This window comes from Phyllostomus hastatus, unplaced genomic scaffold, assembly GCF_019186645.2.
Source record: "Phyllostomus hastatus isolate PE091 unplaced genomic scaffold, TTU_PhHast_1.1 phas_contig_551, whole genome shotgun sequence".
NCBI classification, from domain to species: domain Eukaryota; kingdom Metazoa; phylum Chordata; class Mammalia; order Chiroptera; family Phyllostomidae; genus Phyllostomus; species Phyllostomus hastatus.
In genome coordinates this window covers 4,817,784-4,839,051 of record NW_025333909.1, presented here as the reverse complement: position 1 = coordinate 4,839,051, position 21,268 = coordinate 4,817,784, and the positions used below count along the sequence as shown (strand labels likewise).

General features: G+C 45.7%; 1 protein-coding gene across 3 annotated transcripts in view; it reads right to left on the bottom strand.

Annotated features, from left to right (window-relative positions):
* ARHGEF9 (Cdc42 guanine nucleotide exchange factor 9) overlaps positions 1 to 21,268 on the bottom strand; it is a 127,662-nt gene that overhangs the window by 17,571 nt on the left and 88,823 nt on the right. For all 3 annotated transcript variants that reach the window (XM_045847473.1, XM_045847474.1, XM_045847475.1), the window contains exons 5-9: positions 20,749 to 20,981; positions 15,387 to 15,516; positions 10,483 to 10,614; positions 2,869 to 3,112; positions 429 to 497 (exon numbers count right to left, since the gene is read on the bottom strand). In XM_045847473.1, coding sequence (XP_045703429.1) covers positions 429 to 497; positions 2,869 to 3,112; positions 10,483 to 10,614; positions 15,387 to 15,516; positions 20,749 to 20,981 — 808 coding nt within the window. The remainder of the gene's footprint in view (positions 1 to 428; positions 498 to 2,868; positions 3,113 to 10,482; positions 10,615 to 15,386; positions 15,517 to 20,748; positions 20,982 to 21,268) is intronic.

Below are 21,268 nucleotides of genomic sequence, written 5' to 3'. Positions count from 1 at the left end.
ACCTAGTCCAGAGGTGTCAAACTCATTTTCACGGGGGGCCACATCAGCCTCGCAGTTGCCTCCAAAGGGCTGAAATAATTTTAGGACTGTATACATGGAACTGCTCCCTAACTGTTAAGGAGCTGAAATAACACTTGGCCCTTTGAAGGCAACTGCGAGGCTGATGTGCCCCCGCCGGGGGAAAATGAGTTTGACACCCCTGCCCTAGTCATTCCTCAGCATTAAACTTTTAAGACCATCTGCGGTGTGTAATCATGGACACCTGAGAACCCAGGCACTCCCCACCACCCCAAGTGAACCTCAGCATGGAAATAAGCCTAGGAACATGCAGGCACGTTAGTCTATGGCTTCCCAGCCTCCCAAAGAGAGTGAGTGGGGCCAGGGGAGGAGGGAGGGGGAGAGGGAAAGTTGGTAAAAGGCAGCTTTACCTTTTTGCTTAGAGACTTTTCTCACAGTCATTGCAGCCTGTCTCTTCTGGTTTTCAGAAATTTCAAAGCCTATAAATATAAAAAACACATGATTAGGTTAAGAGAAACAGAGACCTTTCTTAAATGTCTAAATTAGTACATTTGTGGAAGCATATTTATTTCTGGCAAGATATATCACAAGCCTTGAAAAGTGAAAATGGAAAGTAGTCAGAAACTTGGACAAAAACGTAGCTACCGAGATGCATTTCACAGTACAAAGGGGCAAAAAAAAAAAAAAAAGGCTGTGAGTTAAAAGGCTATTAAATGGAGAATGGTTGAATAAAATATGGTGTGAGGTGGCAACAAATATTTCACAACCCAAAGCAAAAATACAAAGAAAAGTAAAAAAAATAGTCAAAAGATAACACATTACAATAGAAAATGTACATAGATATAAGAAAAGTTTCAGAAGAAAAGAAATTGCATGGCAAAAAGTAATTAATGAAATAACAGAAAGGTTGGTGCAGCTCCTTTGCCCATTTTTTACTGAACTATTTGTTTTCTTGCTATGGAGTTGTAGGAGCTCCTTATATGATTTGGAAGTTAACCTCTTATCACATACATGGTTTGAAATATTTTCTCCCATTCCATAGGATGCCCTTTCATTCTATTGATATTTCCTTTGTTGTGCAGAGGTATTTTAGTTTTATCTAGTCCCATTTGTCTATTTTTGCTTTGTTTCCTAGATTTTTGGTATCATGTTCAAGAAATTATTGCCAAAATCAAAGTCAAAAAGATTTTACCATGATTTTTCATGTTGATATTCACTACTCCCAGCACTATTTTTTAAAGAAACCATCCTTTACTAATTTCATATTTTTGGTACCCTTATTGAAGACATGTTGACCTATATGTGTGAGTTTATTTCTGGGCTTTCTCTCCTATTTCCTTGGTTTATATGTCTGTCTTTATGGTATACCATACCTTTTTAACTACTGTAGCTTTGGAATATATTTTGAATCAGGAAGTGTGATGCTTTCAGTTCTGTTCTTCTCTCTAAGCTATCTTTAGCTATTATGGGTCTTTTTTGGTTCTACGTGAGCTTTACGATTATTTTTTTCTATTTCTATAAAAGTATCTTTGGACCTAAGGGTATTATGCTAAGTGAAACAAGTCAGATAAAGAAAGAAATATACCATGTGATTTCATTTATATACGAAATCTAAAGAGCAAAATAAACACACAAAATAGAAACAGACTCATAGATACAGAGAACAAACTGATGGTTTACAAAGGGAAGGGAGTTTGGGGGCCTTGGTGAAAAAGGTGAAGGGATTAAGAAGTACAAATTGGACCCTCACTGGTATGACTCAGTGGGTTGAGCATCAGCCTGAGGACAGAAAGGTTGCTGGTTTGACTCCCAGTCAGGTCATAGGCCTGGGTTGTGGGCCAGGTCACTGGCTGGGGGCGTGCAAGAGGCAGCCAACTGATGTTTCCCTCTCACATAGATTTTTGTCTCCCTCTCTTTCTCTCTCCCTTCCCATCTCCCTAAAAAAAAAATAATGAAATCTTTTTTTATAAATTCATTTTATTTTCCAAAGAATCAAGATAATTTTTTAAAAGATTTTATTTATTTATTTTTAGAGAGGGAAGGGAGGGAGGGAGGGAGAGAGAGAGAGAGAGACATCAATGTGCAGTTGCTGGGGGTCATGTCCTGCAACCCAGGCATGTACCCTGGCTGGGAATTGAACCTGCGACACTTTGGTTCGCAGTCTGCGCTCAATCCACTGAGCTATGCCAGCCAGGGCAAAATCTTTTTTTAAAAGTACAGATTGGTAAAGTGAATGTTATTTGATATGTTAGGTGACCACAAATGTCTTACAGGCATCTTAACCCTCACCAAACCTGGGTATAAGAATCCAGTAAGTCCCATAGCCTGTACCCTTCAGAAAGAAGCCTAACATTTATGATTAAAAACAGGTGCTGTGTGTCGGCCCTCATCAGAGGCTTCTATCACCAGACTGACTGGAGAGTTCGCTGAATACAGTATCACTCTAATATTACCAAACCTGCCTTGACTCACCTTTTCAAAGATGCTGGCATCTATCTTAGAATAGAACGGAGACTGCACTGAGATTACAGAATAGGCTGTATGAGTGCTTTTGCATTGGTCTGCTAATCAATATTTGTATGTTGGAGAGAACTGAGTCTGAGGTTTGCTTTCAGTGTTATAGTTTTATCTAGCGGTGAGACGGCAGAGGAAGCCGACCTGCAACTCACTTAACCCTGACTTGATGGAAACTACTGGTATCTATCAATAAGCGCCTAACAATAGGGAACCAACAAAGTGGATTAAGTCGGTTTGCAATAGAAATCTTCCTTCTGCCTCTAGAGCAAGGAAAAGTATTTCAAATCCTCTCTGTGCTTTATAAACCATATTCGTCTTTCTCAGGCCACTTACCAATTTTTTCATCTTCCTGTACCATTTTCCTCTCTTCTCTGAAAGCCCTGAGCCAGCGTATCTTCTCCTCCAGCTTCTTGGCAAAGAACAGATGTACCTCCTCAGTCTCCTTGTTGTGAAGCTTGAAGGCGTTCTTCATGCTCACATTAAAGTCATCATCTCGGCCATCTTCGATGTCAACTACCTCATATTTATCCATGTCAATGCGGCCTTTGTAGTATAGGATGTCTCTCCGAATCAGGTCCTAGGGGAGAAGGAAGAGAAGGCTTTTGTGAAAGCGATGTAGAGAGAGGGTCCCAGGAGAGGCGGCACAGAGGCACGTCAGGATGGATGCTAATGGTGCCACTGTTTTGGGCAGCCAATGGGGGTTGGTTTCATCAAAACTTGGACAGGTTAACTTAGTGGTATGACGTGGACAGGTTGGTTAATCAGATGTTCTTAGGCAAAGTCTCTGTCCTACATCCCAAGGCTGTGTCTCAGACCCCAACATCAGTCCTCATACATGGCTGCAAGACTGCTGATGGGAAGCAGGGAGCATTGAGCCACACAGGCACTACTAGCAAAGGCTTTTCCTATTCTGAATATTTGCAAGCCTTTCAGAGGTGCATTATGAGCTGGCTAGTTGCTACCATTGTTGTCTTGCTCCTGAGTGCACAGAAGTGGATTCATCCTCACTGTCGGTCCATGAGAAACTCATCATGTGTCCATGAATGATGTTCTTATTTCTATATATGGATTTGCTTAATTACTTGTAATACTTTATTTAGTTTTAGGGAACCCCATTGCCCAATCCAAAAGCGATGACGCCAAGGCAACCTCCATCTCAAATCCTATGCTCATCATTCCCTTGATGTTATTTCTATATAGTTTATATCTCATCTACACCTATTCCACTTATATAAGGTTTCAAAACAAAAAATCGACACAGGAGGTTTCAGGATACATACATATGTACAAACTATACAAAATACAACAATAACACATGGGAAATTCAAGACAGTACAAAGAGGAGAACGGGAAGAGGCAAGGAAGGGTGGGAAGAAGCAGAGAAGGAGAGGAGGAAGGCTATAAAAAATATTTCTTATATTGAGCCCTGGCTGGCGTAGCTCAGTGGATTGAGCACGGGCTGGAAACCAAAGTGTCCCAAGTTCGATTCCCAGCCAGGGTACATGCCTGGGTTGCAGGCCGTGACCCCCAGCAACCGCACATTGATGTGTGTGTGTGTCTCTCTATCTCCCTCCCTTCCCTCTCTAAAATAAATAAATAAAATCTTAAAAAAATATTTCTTATATTGGATACTAAGTCTGTGCATGCGCACTATATTATTTGTGTATCTTTTTGAATGTCGAATATTTCTTAAGTTAAAAAAAGACAAACAGAGAGACAGATGAAGTGATCTGTGGGCCTATGGAATGCAAGGTCTGACGAGGCTCTCTCCGAGTGGCCTATCAGCCCCTCTTCCTTTCAGCACAGTGCTAAGCTTCCCCTGAGGGCACACCTAATGCTGGGACACGTGATGCGGCTGAGTCTGGCCAAAGAGGACCCCAGGGAACCCTGTCCTGACAGATGTCCTCTGTTAGTGGCAGGGACCCTTTCTGGCCAATTCTCCCCCCCTCACCCTGTGTGCTTATACTCAGAATGTCAGACGGGCCCTTCCCCAATCCTAAGTGTTCACACTGCACAGGGGACTGGGCTTTCCGGGGATGGCCGGGGGAAGGCTGTCCTTAAGGACTCCCAACACAGCTCTGTCAATCTGGAAGCATCGGGCTGGAAAATACAGATGTGGTTGAATTGCTTGGCAGAAAATAACCATCCCATTGTTCTGTTTGCTCCAGTAATGATCATTCACAGAAATAGGCTGTGAGTACAGATGGGCTCTGATCTGTCGGGTGCCCCTGACATCGAGTTCACACAAGAGGAAGAGGTCAGCTGCACAGCGTGGGCCAACGTGGCTCCGAGCCTATTTCACAGCCTCGGTTCCTTCTACCAGGCTCAGGGTGGACAGGCTCGGTCTGGCCGAAAGAACAGGGTGGCTACCACGGGCTGACTTCCGCATCCTCAGGAATGCTTGGGGGGAAATACGCATCAAAAGCGGACCCTGTCAGGCTAACCTCACTACAAAAGCAGGACAAGGTGAGAATGGATCCATGGAACGTAGTGTGATCTCGTAGAGGCTGGAAACCTGCCTTCCAAGATGTAATACAAACACACATAGACCTAGGAGTCCAGGTCTGCACCACACAGGTGAGTGCCCACCGCGCTAGAACACAGCCAGCCTCCACCGTGTGCCCTCCCTCACTTCAGCCTGCAGCTGCCTTCTCCTCTGAGTTGATGCGTCACAATCATCGTCAGCCTTCAAAACCTTTACTGATTTCCAAAAATGGAAAGAATGAACACGATCTTGAAGCTAAATTAAAAGCATCAACTGAACCTCCTATTGTGGTTGAGGGTTATTTTCTTTTCTTTTCTTTTTTTTTTTTTTTGTATTTAAGGATAACAAGCAACTAGAGACAGTTCTGCCTCTGTGGCAGGGGAACAGGGCTAGAGAGATGCGTCATTAAAATTCTCCCTTTGCCGGCTCTTTCTGACTCCCCAGAGGGTTGAATATGAGTTTGCAGGCACCCGCTTAGTCATAAAGCCAAGTATTATGATGTGATAGAAATGATTAAGAATGATCCACTGTTCAGAAAATCCAATCAGAAAGGGTAGGTAAGGCCACAAAACAGCAGGACACAGTGGAAAGATCGAGTTAGTCCAAAGCTGAGTTTTGAGTCCTAGCTGCTCAACCTACTATCTGTAGGGCCTTGGGCAAGCCACTCAACTTCTATGAGCCTCAGTGTCCTGGTTTATGAAACTAGGATGATCATCCTGGAAAATGGTTGTGCAGCTCAAATCTAAACATGCAGCTAGCAGGGCATGACGCCAGTGCCCCATAAACAGGGTGGTGCCGTTCTAAAACCCCTTCGATAAACCTTAACATCCCATTGCCTCCTTTAGTTCATGTGAACTTTCAAAGTAAGTGACATATTGACTGAAAAGAAATCAAAGCAAAGTTAACTCTGAGCATTTCAAGGTTGATGTAGCTACCGCACTATCCCTGGAAATCCCACACACCCTTTCAGGGCAGGAGTGGTGGTGGTGGCGGTGGGTGGTTTGCCACCGGCTCACCCAAATCACAGATCCCTACTTGGGCTCACACTAATGTGTCCTCTCTGCCCCAACAATGCCTCCCATTCAATAGTTCTAGGCTTCAAGGTCAAATTCACACATTCCTCCTCCCTAAAGAAGCCTTCCCTGATTGCACCTCCTAGGTCCTCGCTCTGGTCTCCCTTTTTTGAATGCTAGCAGACTATACACCCTCGCACAGTTGACACTCAGCTACCACAATGGTGAGCTGCATTTGTTCTGTCTCCCGGCTTTGAGCTCTGCCTGCTCATGTAAGCTGTGCCGAGCACAGTGCTCCCTCGCTCTTGCCTCACTCAGGGGTCATCCACAGAAGTACAGCTGGCAAAGCCTCAGAGGTTTCTCTGCTCCACTTCTGCTCACAGAAAGGAGACTAACTTCTCTGCGCCCTGCTCACCTGCGGTCCTGTTGGGACCGGCTGCCCCCACACCGTTTTGTTAATGGCAGAATGAGTGCTTCCACAGTGATGTGGTGAATAGGTGCTCACCACAGATGCTATCCGGGTTGCCACCAAGTTCCCGGCCTAAATGGGGTTGTTTGTAATAATACACCAGCCCCCCTCATGCTCCCTCTCACTAACCTGACATGGAAGATATGAAGGAAGCTAGCACTTCTCCAGGAGCGCCCTGACAGGCTGCACACAGCCACCCTGGCCCTAGCCCTGGCTCCAGCGAGAAACCTGCCCCCATCCCTGACATTACATAATTGAAACGGCTGCAAGCTGTTTGAATTTAGACTCACTGGGTTTTCGTGGCATCTAGTAAGATACCGTGGGACATTTTGTACAAATGACAGATGCTGCAATCTGGGGAATGCAACTGTTCTGGATTGCAGTCTGCCTTGCTTGCTTGTCAATGAAGTCCTCCTAACCCTTTTAGAGGGGGTCCATGTGACTACCCCCTGGCCTGTGTCAGCCAGGTTTTCTCTCCCGATCCCAGGGAAGGCACATGGGGCTGGGACTGGATTTTTCCTTCTCATTATTTTATTCCAGTATCTAGAGTACATACTTATTTCTTAAAAGATTGTACTTATTTATTTTTAGACAGGGGGGACGGGAAGGAAAAAGAGAGGGAGAGAAACATCAATGTGTGGTTGCTTCTCATACGCCCCCTACTGGGGACCTAGCCTGCAATCCAGGCATGTGCCCTGACTGGGAATCGAACCAGTGAGGCTTTGGTTCATAGCTCATACTCAATTCACTGAGCTACATCAGCCATGGCTAGAGTGCATACTTATTAATAACAAAATAATAACAACAACAATGCAGCAGTGAACACTTAACAGCACAAAGTATGTGCCCAACACTATTCTAAATGCTTTGCATTATTCTCCAGCTTTATTGAGGTATATATTTAAGGTATGCAATGTGATGTTTTGATATACATATACAATGTGAAATAACCACCACAATCAAACTAATTTACATATCCATCACCTTTCTTGTGATGAGGAAACTTAAGATCTCCTTTCTTAGCAAATTTTAAAAATACAACAAAGGATCACTAGCTACAATCACCGTGCTGGTACACTAGCTCTCCAGAACTTATTCATCCTGCATAACAGAGTTTTTACCCTTTGACCAAAATCACCCTATTTCCTCCACCCCCACCATCCCGTTAACAACCATTCCACTTTCTTTCTTTACGAGTTCAACTATTTTAAATTCCACATATGACTGAGATCATATGGTATTTGTCTTTGTCTGTCTTATTTTATTAGTGCTCATCCATATTGTTGCAAATAGCAAGAGTTCCTTCTATTTTAAGGCTCAGCAATATTCCATTATGTGTGTATCACATTTTCTTTATGCATTCCTTGATAACTAAATGCTTTGCATTTCATAACTTAAAGAATCCTCACAACAGTTCTATAAGGAATGTACTGTTATAACCCCTTTTTATGAGGAACTGTAGATATAGAGCAGTTCAGAAACTTTTCCAGGAATAAAACATTCTACATTGGCCCTGGCTGGTGTGGTTCAGTGGACTGAGTGCTGGCCTGTGAACCAGGGGGTCGCCAGTTCGATTCCTGATTGGGGCGCATGCCTGGGTTGCAGGCCAGATCTCCAGTAGGGGGTGTGCAAGACGCAACCACACATTGATGTTTTTCTCCCTCTCTTTATTCTTCCCTCCCCCTCTCTCTAAAAAGAAATAAAATCTTTAAAAAATTACTAAATGGCAGAGCTGGGCTTTGGATCCAGGCTGTGTGGGTCTAGAATCTATGCTTGTCTAACCTGTATACTGCCTCCTAATGAAAATTTGCTGAATAAATGATTAGAAACACTAAATATGCACTAATCAAATCAATGGCTAATATTTACTAAGTACTTGCTATGCGCCAGGCACTGCAACTATATTGTCTCAGTTAACCTTCTCGACTTCCCTTGCACGTAGACACGGCGATGATGCTTGTTTTGCAAATGAAAGAATGAATAGTAGGCACAGAGAATTTGTCCAAGGTCAAGCAGCTCATGGGAAAAAAGAAATTGGTGCCATCCTGTTTGGTCCTAGAAGCCATGCTCTTAAGACTGTACTTAACTGCTTCCTACTAACTCAGGTGGTTCTTCGAAAAGGCTCCTGAGAAAAATTCTACCATCAATCTGATTTGACACTGAGGAAAAATAAATGTTTCAAGTTACAAAACTGGCCCTGGCTGGTGTGGCTTAGTGGACTAAGCGCTGGCCTATGAACCAAAAGGTTGCAGGTTCAATTCCCAGTCAGGGCACATGCCTGGGTTGTGGGCTGGGTCCCCAGGAGGGGGTGCTCAAGAGGCAACCACACACTGATGTTTCTCTCCCTCTGTTTCTTCCTCCCTTCCCCTCTGTCTAAAAATAAATAAATATAAAATATTTTTTTTAAGAAAAGAGGGAGGACAGAAAAATTTAAATAAGGGATCACATAGTTAGAAGCCACTGGTATCTTCACATCTACTATAATGGCCACTTAATTAATAAACATATATAAATGCATATATGTGTGTGTGTATACATACACACTTTAAATCAAGCTGTACATTTTTAAGTGGCTCAGGAAGCCCCAATTTCCAATGTACAAAATGGGCAAGTTTTTGCATAATAATATACAAAATGAGGAAGTTCTGCATGAATGGGGAAGTTGTTGCAATGAATCTTAGGAATTAACTCTCAAAAATCGTGTCTTCCGATTTCATAGAAGTCATAGGAAGAGTTGAGGGGAGCTAAGAAGAGGCCTGGGTGTTTGGCCAACTTCTAGAATCATGCAAGTTCTTCCAGAGTCAGCTCCAGATGAAGGGGGTTAGTGTACCCATGGACTAACCAGCTAGTAGTTCCAGAGCTGGCATTCCAAGCTTATCCCCAACCCTGAGGCACTTGGACTCAAAACTCAATTTCTTCTCCCAGTCCACCGTCAAAGACACACAGACAAAGATTAAATGCAAGACATGCCACACACAGAGAACAGGGTGTTTAAAAGTACATGTGTGGTTCATGTCTCAGGCTGGAAAGAAAATAACAACATTAAACTAGGTGTTTCAAGACTCACCATTCCTCCTTAGACACATTTACCACTGGATGAGGACAAGAACAAAGGGATTGGATGACGAAGTCAGAGCCAAGGGTAGGTCAACACATTTGGAAAAGTTACTCTAAGCATTCTTTGGTTTTTTTTTTCCCTCCTCTTTTCCTTTTCCAGGTCCCAAAGCCTTCCCACAACCACTCTCTGGAACCAAAGGTGGTCTGAACCTTATGCAGAGGGAGGACGCAAGGGCAGCAGCATGCCATCTGGCTGGCTCAGTCTGAGAGCAGATGTGCCATCCTCCTGCCTGCCAAAGGTAAGAGACCAAGGAAACAACACTCACCCTGAGTCAGCCAGAGGTCAACGATAAGAGTATGGCCTGTCTTGAAACGCATCACAGAGAGTGGAGGGTGGAGAAGAACACAGTTGACAGTTACAGGGAAGTGATACCCCTTGTGTAGAAAATGGGTAAGGACCCGGGAAATTTTTGTACCACAAAAGTACATACCTGTCAGGAAAGGGTAGGGGACCCCTTGTTGGTTCCTGGGGCCATGAGAGGCCAGGTGGCCAGAGCCATTGAAGTAAAAATTGGGGGGAGTGATCAGAGAAGCCACTATTCACCAACGGGGATAGAAATACTTAAATGTTTCTGGGTAGAAGATGGTGAGAAGGATCCCCATGCAAGGCAGCGGGGCAAATGGTAAAAAACAATATTAAGACAAAAATGCACCAATTTCAGAGCTTCACTGCCCATAAGCCAGCTCTGTCTAGGATACTCATGCCATACCAGTGATCCCGATATGAAATTGCTGCCCATCTCCGGTCTGTGTTTCACCCACCAGTTTTAGCCCGCTTTCTTGAGAGCTGGGATGATGAAGAAGGAGAGGCTGGTGCCCCCGGAAGTGCCCATATCCCTCTGGGAAGGAAAGGGTGGGATTACCTTCTTGCAGAGGACCATCTGGTGGTCGAACAGGAAGAAGACCCGCTGCTGGTTGCGGCCATATGGCTGGTAGATCCAGGCCATCTCCCCGGTGTAGATCAGCTCCGAGCTCCTATCTAGGATGTCCTCGCCCTGGGAAGGACATGTGACAGTGAGAGGCAGCCAGGTAGGAGAGATGGACCCATCACCTGCCTGGAGGCACCTAGAGGCGCTGGGTGCAGTCTGGGGCAGGAGGAGAACAGAAAGGACTGCCGGGAAAGGACATACACAGGGAGGGACTCCTGGGAATCCTTGAAAGGCTCTATCAGCTGCAAAGACTCACACGCTTGTTCACCCTGAGGAGGAAAAAGCCCCAGGACCTTCTAGGAATGTGGTAGCCAGTTGTCCTCTGGCCTTAGGGGCACCAGCTGCCATGAGGTTCATTCTCTAATTCTCCCTCTTTTTCTCTATAGATCTCCCTCTCCGCCCCAGCATTTCCTCCCAGCTCCAGTCTGCTAGACTCTTTCCTGTACTCGAAGATAAGTCTGAGCAAGTGGTAGAAGTCTGTCTGCTTCCCAGATGAGAAAAAAAGGGACAGGGACAGCAAGGAGATGATGATAGAGGGAAAGAGAATACACCTGCCCCCTTAAAAGAGTTTTTTTTTTTTTGTTCTCCTCTTAGTTCATTAAAATCTATTAATTAAATAGGCAACTTCACGATCACGTGCTCCTTTGGTTATTATACACAAGGCCAGAAACCACTTCTCCTTTTTGGTATGTAGAATCAGACACACAAAAACCACTAAGACACATGATTTCTAACTCATTCAGTTGTACCGTTTCTAAGGGCTCCTTCTTTATGGTAACTCTGCTAGGTCCAGGGTATGTGGGGGTGTCTGTCAGCTGCCAAGTCTAACTTGGCAGCTATTCTCAAGGACCTTACACCTTCCGTGGAGGAGACCAGGACAGGTGTGCTCAGATCTCCTGGAACAGCAGGCAAACCACACTGAAGCCATGGGCACAGGTGGGTGTTCCTGGGCCTACATGAAAATGGAGACAGAAGGCAGTGGTCCAGGACTCAGAGGCATTAATACTTAATGAGCACCTATATTGGTCAGACGTTGTGTTACATACTTTTAATTCTATTTCTTCTGACCTTCACCATTGCCCTGGGACACAGATATCCTTGCTCTCTTTGTACAGTCCGACGTACAGACAGGTCAAGTGATCAGCCAAGGTCACCCAGCCAGTTAGCTACAGACCCACAACCAAACCCCAACTGTGCGGGTCCAGAAAATGCGCTCCCTCTTATCACTGCATGATGCTGTCTCTAGGCCAAAGATTACTGGAGGGTTGGTCCCTTCCTCTCTCTGGGACTCTGTTATTTGAGCTGTTAAATGAGGTGCGGGAGGATGACGTCTAAATTCCTTGCCCTGATACTCTGATGCTAAGATCTGAGCCTCACGCCCAAAAGCTTGAAGTCAAGGTTAGAAATGAGGGCTGCTGGCTTTGCGCAGTGGCAGTATCGTAGCCAATGAGTTTTATTAGAGGTGTGATTATTGCTAATAGAAATGGGGGCTGCTGTGTCACCCCAGAAACAATCACAAGCAAACAGTCTAGGCAGGGCATTGAGCCAAAGAGAGGGGTAGCTGGAAATGATGCTCTCGAGCATATCCTTTTTTTTTTCCCCCAGTCTAAGGTACTAAAAGGAAAAGGAGAGCTCACTGGGAATATTTTCTAATAATACAACCTCCGAAAGAAAGCTCAGGGATACCACTGTGACTCCAGACTCCACCCCAGGGATACCTTGGAACTTAGTTAAACACTCCTCCTTGAGAGACCCACATACTAGCACAGATCCCTAGGAGGCCCAGGGCTGGGACAGGAAGTCCTCAGAGGGAGGGAGCTGTACAGGCCTTTCCTGTTGGAGCAACAGAAAGGTGAGACTGGTACTAGTCTGCCATGCCCCAACCTGAGGCACACCAGGAAAATGTGCCACCGTCCGTTTTGAATATGTATGAAGTGAAAGAAAGCTATAAAAAGGGGCCAGTGCCATCCATACAAAGATGGCCAGGATTACTTTTAGACGGCAACACCTGCTAAAAGGAGAGAGATTGGACCAGGGCTAAGACTACTCACGGTCATCTGGTCCACCCACTGTACCTGGCAGGACTAGCCCAATTCTATTCTAAGACTTTCTTGTCACATGGGACTTTACAAACAAACAGAAACTTGGAAAAAAATGTAGCCCCTATGCTCACCAAGCTGGCTGATAGTTGATGTTGGGCAACTCACATAGACCCTCTGTGCCTCAGTTTCCTCATCTTTAAAATGAGGATAATAGTGGTACCAACGTCGTTTGTATGCTGTGAAGATTATATAAATGAACATATATAAAGTGCTTAGTGTCTTGGCTGGTGAGGCTCAGTGGATGGAGCACTGAGCTGTGAACCAAAAGGTTGCTGGTTCGATTCCCAGTCAGGGCACATGCCTGGGTTGTGGGCCAGGTCCCCAGTAGGGGGCGTGCTAGAAGCAAGCTATAGATATATCTCTCGCACATCAATGTTTCTTTCCCTCTCTTTCTCTTTCCCTTACCCTCTCTCTAAAAATAAATAAGTGAAATCTTTAAAGTGCAGAGGAAAGTACACATCACACTATAGCTCTACATAAGTAAAAGTTATTATCTTGACTATGACTGTGTGCCCTAGGTTCTGTGTGGCATCCATATTCCTATTCATCCTCACAGCAACACAATAGGAATCTACTGTTATTACTCCCAAAGCCAAGGTCAGAGAAATGGGAGGCAATTGTGCCAAAGTGGGTGAATCCAGACCAGACTCCTTCAAAGCCCACGTGCTAACTACCAAACCACAACAGAACAACAATCCTTTCAGGGAGAAACCAGCAGCCTTCAAATTTTTTGGAGGTGAGAATCTCAGAAGGCTTGGGTTCTAGACCCACCGCTGCTACCAATGTACTCCGTGGCCATGGTGAGGACAATAGGTTAACCACTCTCAACCTGTTTCCTCATTGGGACAACGGGCTAATACAGTGCTTCCTGTTTGGCCCACCTCATGTGGCTGCTTGAAAGCATCCAGTCAGACCACATGAAGGAAAGAGCCCTCTCAGAAGCCAGAGCCCTCACCCTCTGCCTCTTCTGCGCTACGTGCACCGCACGTGTTTGTTTCCTTTTTGCCATGTCCCCAAAAGTGCAACCCTTGCCCGCTGACCCCTTGCCCATGGGCCTGCTGTTGCCTTCCATTCCTCCAGAACTTTTGCTCACACTGTTCCCTCCGCGTCGAACATATCTGTCCCCTCTGAATGGGCAAGAGCAAAGGGCACATGTCACTCATCTCAACTCCTACCTTTTGCCACAGCATGGATGGAACCGGAGAGCATTATGCTAAGTGAAAGAAGCCAGGCAGTGAGAGACAAATACCATATGATCTCACCTATAAGTGGAACCTAATCAACAAAGCAAACAAGGAAGCAAAACAGAACCAGAGACATTGAAATGAAGAACAAAGTGACAGTGACCAGAGGGGAGACGGAGGAGATATGTGGGAAAGAAGGGGAAGGGGCAAGTCAAGGAACATGTATAAAGGACCCATGGACAAAGCCAAAGGGGGGGATAGGATTGAGGGTGGGAGGTGGGGGGAAAATGGAGATAACTGTATTCCAACAACAATCAATTTTTAAAAATTATCCTAATGCCCAGCACCCCATTCTGATTACAGGTTGATCATCTCAGTTGGGGCTGTGGCGTCAGGAAATGCCATCCTTTTCATACAGTTCATTTGCCATGCTGCCTACTGACAAGAAGGCAGAGAAGTAACAAACCCATCCACCTCCACATTTGATCTCCCAGTCCCAGGAGTCTGCCTCCTTAGCTCTTAAATAGATGCTCTTGCTGCCTCCGTCACGTTGCGGTTTTGTGTTTTCTCCAGCTTCTCTGGATTAAATCATCTGATGGTAAACTGAAACAGGCCCTTGGGTATTACACAACCAGGCTGTGAGGGGAGGGGTCCGTGAGGAGGAAATCACAACCACACGCAAGCAAGTTCCCAGACATGAGCTGCAAACTTGGGCTTCTGGTAAAAAAAAAAAAAAATCTCCAGGAAAAAAATTGATTAAAAAGAAGCTGTCAGCAGTATGTGCCTTCTCCCTTCCTTTCAAGTGGCACTAATAAGTGTGAAGGGTGGCAAAGTGTCAGCTCAACCCAATCCCAGCATCAGAGAAATCAGACATTGAAATTCCCTGGAAGCTGCAATCCTTGGGAACATATTCTTCTCCCTGCTATTCCCGTGAGCTGTTCGAAGGTATTGATTATCGCTTAGAGGCTGTGTCTGCATGCGGTGGAATGGGGCTGTCAGGGATTATTTTTATAAGGTGATTAAAAAAAACCAAAGCAGAATTTGGTCTGCCAGGGTGGCAGGAATGATGGTCGGGGCCTGAAGTGTGCAGGCTCGGGTAGACCTGGTAGACAGTGTCAGGGTGAGGTGATCCCACCAAGAGGGATAAAATTCTGTGGGCTGGCCTGCGCCAGAGAAGCAGCTTTGCATTCTGCGTTTGGGAGGGAATTAGCATACAGCACTCCTCGGCCAAGCGTTCCTCTGCTGGTGATGAAATTCCAGGGCTTAAAAGATATTTGAAAGGCTACTGAGTCGACCCGTTGTTTCTTGGCAATACCCAAAGAGACGAACGTTTCTTTTTTTAATGAATCATTGCCGCAAGGATGTCCCCAACCTTCTTAGAAAGCTATTCAAGTACCCAATGCCTCTCATTGGCAGGAAGTTTTGCCTTGGGTCTCATCGGCATCCTGCTTGCTGCTCTTCAAATCTAATTCTTCTTCACCCATCCACGGCTCTGTGAAGTTCTAGCTAAGCTATTCGGGCTCCCCAGTACCCCTGTTGGGAAGGGTCCTACCTCCCAGTCCAGGACAGAGGCCTGCCACTGGGCGATCTTGTCGATATTCTCCAAACGCCGCTTGCGTTCATTGATCTGCTGAGTCACATTTCTCATGACAGCCAAGGCAGCTGCCACATACCTGTAGTCACTGTGAAGACACAAACGTACAAGTTGAATGACTCGATGCGCCAGAAAACCAACGTGCTAGATGCCAACCCTAACCTCTATTCTACTATTCCTGCTTAGTGCAAGAGAGCCCTGGGTTTCGGATAGAAGCCATGCCGTATGGAGCAAAAGACTAGGTTTCCTATCCTTTTTTTGTAGTGAGGGCTGACTGTGTGACTAAATTATGTCCAGTGATATGTAAATAAACGTGTTGAGCAGAACTCTTGAGACACCTTTTTTGAGGAAAACAGCACACCCTTCTCTTAGCCCTTACTGAATCATGATGCTTGGAATGCAGATGGGATGGCTGGAGTTCCAGCAGCCATCTTGGACTATAAGGACAGGGGCCATCCTTCTAGGGATAGGGTAACAGAAACTTGGAAAAACCTCAAGCTTCTGACAACCATAGATCTAGCACGGCAGCCGGACTGCCTCCCTGCGGACTTCTTTTTCACAAAATACAAAGACTCCTATTTTTTTTCTACACCATTATTTGGGCGTCCTGTCTGGTACAACCAGCCAAGGACTAAGAATGGAGGCTGGGTCCAGATAAATTGACCATCTCTCCTATCACCTGTTTGTAGGGAACCCTGCCCCAGGTCACTGTGAAATAGCATCCACACCTGCCCTCTTGCATAGTATACAGACAGGAGGTTGCACAGTGGTTAGAACAGTCTGAAGCCGGACTCCTTGGGCTCACCCGTAGTTTTGCCACCAACTAGTCTCAGTCACCTTCCCAGTGACTGGGTTTCCTCAGTGTCCCATAATGTGTAGAGAATGACAGTAGAATTGATGAAGGGTTTGACACCCACATTAAACCGTTTTACCCCCTAACCCTAGGTTGTTTTCTGCACACCTGCCAGACCACAGTCTTCAAACACTATTGCATTTTGTCATCCCCAGTTACATGATGCTTACTGTACCTCCTAACTGGTTTATTTTGTCTCAAGACAACTCTGTTAAAAAAAATACGCTCCTTTCTCCTGAGCCTTCATGATGGTTAGCTATTAGGAGTTTTGCTTCTGGGTCCTCGTGCTGACGCATATTGAACGGATGGCTGACTAATGCTTCCGAAGTCTCTTTAAAAGATACTGTCTGGATGCTGCATCTCTCTGGCTGCAGCTGAACTGTTGATTTCTTAGACACGACTGTGAATCTTTGCATTTGTTCATGTGACCTTTCATCTTTTTACAATAGATTCTCCAGCGTACGCAGGGTCTGTTGGGCTATGTAACACTGGCAAAGTTTATCCCTGGCAATGAATGCATCCTGAGCCTACTGTTCAGAAGCAGGACAGGGTGGTGACAGAAGGGGGTGGGTGCAGTGTAGAAGCTGCTGCCATAAATAAGCACCCCTGTTCTTTGGGCCCAGTTTCTATCTCCCATGCCATTCCTGTCTCTGATTTGAGGACACCAGGAAAATGCACTAAGCCACATTCTGGAAGGTAAGGCATTGAGCTATGCTGTCCAAGATGGTAGCCACCAGCCACGTTTAATTAAGATTTTTTAAAAAATTATTTTATTGCCATTCAATTACAGTTGTCTACATTTACTCCTCACCACTCCCCCCACCCCAGCCAAACCCTCCTCCTTCCCTTGCTTCCACCCTCCCCCTTGGTTTTGTTCATGTGTCCTTTATAGTTGTTTAATTAAAATGAATAAAATTAAAACTCTTCTTGCCCAGTTGCACCAGCTGCATTTCTCGGTACTCAATGGCCATATACAGCCAGTGGCAACTTAATTAGCACAGATATAGCATCTTGACATCACGGTAGAAAGTTCTGTTGGACAGCACTGACATGAGAATGCTTATTGCCTCATTCCCGACCCAGCCATGAATTCATCATTGCCACTGTGCCATATAGTCAGTCAGCCTTTGGCATTTGTAGCTGGCTGTCTTTCCCACAGTGGTGACAGACGAGATGTCCCCATCCGTAACCTGCCCTGCGAGCTGCAGGAGTGCGTGAGAGAAGCGAATGCCTGTGGTCCTGCCTAAACCCCCGCTCAGAGCCCCAGGTATCCAGATGCTGCCTGGGCCCAGCCCCCTCATGAGGAGACTGAGTGAAGCGAGACTGTATTCTTCCAGACAAGGCAGCTAATCTCCCTGTGGTGCGCAGTCTTCATTCTTGTCAGCTTAAGGAAGGTTGGGTGGCGGGGTGGGGACACGTCACCCTTCTGTAAGAAAGGCGGTATTGTTCTCCATTTATCACTCTCCATCCGTCTGATCGTCCACCTCAGAGGCCACTCTGCCTGCCTGCATTTCAGACGCACCTATCTGCACACCCATCTCTCTAAGCCTTTAAGCTGGCAGCAATTTCTAATTGCCTTCCAGCGCAGGCTACTCTGACATGCATCACAGGAGCTGTCACCTCATGCGGCTTCCTGAAGCTTGCTGAAAGGGGTCGTCTGTGACCCGGGGGGGGGGGGGGGGTAGTGCTGGGCCCAGCAGGGCATGCCCAAGGAAGACAGGGTTGACAGGGAAAGACAGGCAGCCATTCTCTCAGCACTCTTGATTCCACGGGGGAGAAGGAGAGTGGACCAGGGACCCAGAGGGCAAGAAGGCCTTGAGGCAGGGGTTCCAGTCAACAGGTGATGGAGCACAGAAATGGCAAATCCCAGGCAGATGGCCTATCTTACTGGTTGCCACTAAAGCCAGCAAAAGCCCTGGGCTGCTTTGACTTAAAAAACTGACATAGCTTTCTGCTGTGCGTTGAAAATGGTCTTTTTGGGCTCTCAAAAGCAATTATGCAACATATAATTTACCTAGTTGATACCATCTGTCCCTGAGTATGATTTTTTGAGCCTCCTGCTAGGTTCCATGGAACAGACACTTAGGAGTGGGAGGGAGATGAACTGTGTGTGCTTAAAAAAAAAAAAAAAAAAACATTTGAGAATCTCTCTTTGAATACCCGGTTTTAAAACTATTGGTCAGAGGGCTGCTCCACTGAGATTTAGGTACAAGAGTGGTTGCTTCTGGTCGCTCAGCACCATGAACATGAAGTACAACTGTGGAGGTCACTGAGCCTCATAACATCGTGGGCTAGCGGAGCTGGAAGATGCCTTGCAGGCTCGCTAATACAATAGCTTACACACCTTCCTGGGTGTGAAAATCACATGCAGGGTTCTTTTAAAAGCTATGTCCCAGCCCTGGCTGGTGTAGCTCAGTGGACTGAGCATGGGCTGCGAACCAACGTGTTGCAGGTTCGATTCCCAGTCAGGGTACGTGCCTGGGTTGCAGGCCATGGCCCCCAGCAACCGTACATTGATGTTTCTCTCTCTCTCTCCCTCTCTCCCTCTCTCCCTCTCCCTCCCTCTCTCTCTCTCTCTTTCTCCCTCCCCTCTCTAAAAATAAATAAATAAAATCTTAAAAAAAAAGGCTATGTCCCTAGACCACTGTCCACAATTTGTGTCCCTGTTTCGCCACAGACTTGCTCTTGGTCGTTTTCCCTGTCAGGGCCTAAATCTTTCCAGCCATAAAAGGGGGAAGTGTGACTAGAAGACCTTCCTTTAATGGCCTTTCCATTTTAGGTACCATAAATATTTTCCACTTTTATAATATGTTAAAAATATGTTAATTTTAGTGGGGGTTCTCCAATGTCCTACTAGCTCTCGCAAGAAACCGTATCCTGAGAAAACTGAGGACTCAGCTCTGACAATGGGTTGTGCTACATCTTTTCAAGGGAGATTTAGTCACCTCCAAATTTCATGTCTAATGAGCATTCGTTCCTATCACACCCCCGCTAGCAAACTGACTCAGGGAGGCAAGAGCAGAATCTTCCTTCACCAGGTCTGTCTCTCTACCCACCTCCCTCACAGCCAACAGAGCATGGGAGGCAGAATTACCAGTGGTGGTGTTACTCGCACAAAAGGAGAGTCCAGTGTCACTGCATTTAGATTTATATCTGAAATCAGTCCAGAGCTCCAGAGCCACTGAAGCATATGACCCATTTGCTTAAAAATTAACATCAATTTAAAAGTGAACCCAGGGCGCTGACCAGGGTGGCTCAGTTAGTCCAGCATCGTCCCACAAGGCAGAATGCTGCTTGGGTTCCCAGTCAGGGTGCAATGCCTGGATTGTGGGTTCGGTCCCCGGTCGGGAAGCATGTGAGAGGCGGCCAATTGATGCTTCTCACATTGTTGTTTCTCTCCCTCTCTGTCTCCCTCCCTTCTCCTCTCTCGAAAAATAAATAAATAAAATCTTTAAAAAAAATCAACCCAGGGATGGACCTGGAATTCTGACATAAACAAAACCAACTGGCCAACACCCATGGCCTTATGCAACTAGGTCTAGAAGTCAGATCCAAGGAACCCAGGCAGTGGAGCCAAATAAAAGTAGGAAGCAGGCCTAATGATAATCAGGCAAGAAGCTAGAGAAAATTGGGCAAAGGCCTTCTTTCTTCTTGGAGTGCTCAGTGAGGAAGAAGGCAGAGAGCTGGGCCAACAAATCCAAGGTCAGGGATTTCAGACCAATTAAAGGCAGTCTGGAAATAGGCTGGGGACTCTCGGTCGGGAAGTAAAACATGTGAAAGAGTGGGGGTGGTTCACTCTAGACAATCCCCATTGTTGGTGATGACTCCCAGCATACACCTCACTGGTAGGGGCATAGGGTGTCATTTCAACTCAGAAAGACATAAGCTCCTTGGTCCATTTTGGGTTGATTTTCTTGAAAATGTTGAAAAACTATGGGGGGGGGAAACTTCTGGGGAAGTGTCAAGTCTATTTTCCCCCAGTACACTCTGGGTCTGAGGGGAAGGTACAGTTAGAATGAGGAAAGACTGAAGAAAACCAAGGATTTTTGCCTTGCAGAAGAAATCTAAGGTCAGTATAGTTGGGCAGGGTGTTACCATGATATTTGGATCTATCAAGCAGAGTAGAATAAACAGTTCCACAATGATCCCATCTGGGTTGATTCACTTGGCTCAACTCAGGACTAAGGACCAGGCTATAAGCTCCCCGAACGCAGGATCTAAGCTGTGCAATGATGATGCATAATGACTGTGTGTGCATATTGATTTACATTAGGAGCAACTCTCGGAAGCCTTCCCTGACTTTCTACATGCAATAGCCTTGTGAGGTGAGCAAGAATACGTCATCATCCCATTGTGAACATAAGCTAACAGAAGCTCAGAGAAGGCGAAAGAACAGACACGCTCCATAAGGACCAACAGTTACAGGAGGTTCTCTCCCTCACCCCCGCCTCCCTTAAAATCATTTACCTATGGTCTTGGGCGGTATACTTGAGGAGCTCAGCCAGCTGTAAGGGATACTTGCAGATCTTCTGCACTGGAGTCAAAAGGAAACCATCAATAGCAATGTCGATCATTTGCTGCAAGAGGCGACAAGCCTCAAAGAAGTGCTGATAGCGGCTGTCCTTCATCAGCTTGGACAGCTCCATGCAGGCGTCCAGGTGGTTGTTACAGTATTCAGAGTATATCCAGAATCCATCTTGCTGTGAGCAGAAGAAAAAAATGAACAGAAAGTGAGAGGCTGCTGAGGATTCCAAAGGAGGTTTCAGAGAAATGGAAAAACGGAACCTACGGGATATCAGCATGCTAACAATATCAATCTTTCCTAGACTGATTCAGAATTTAATGATAAAAAGTAAAGGAAGAATTTGGAAACAAGAAAAAACACCATATTGGTGATTTTGAAACACCATATAGAAAAATAAATAAGCAGGAACAGTAAGGGAATTCTATAAAAGGATAATGAAGGGAGACCGGCCCTCACAATAGG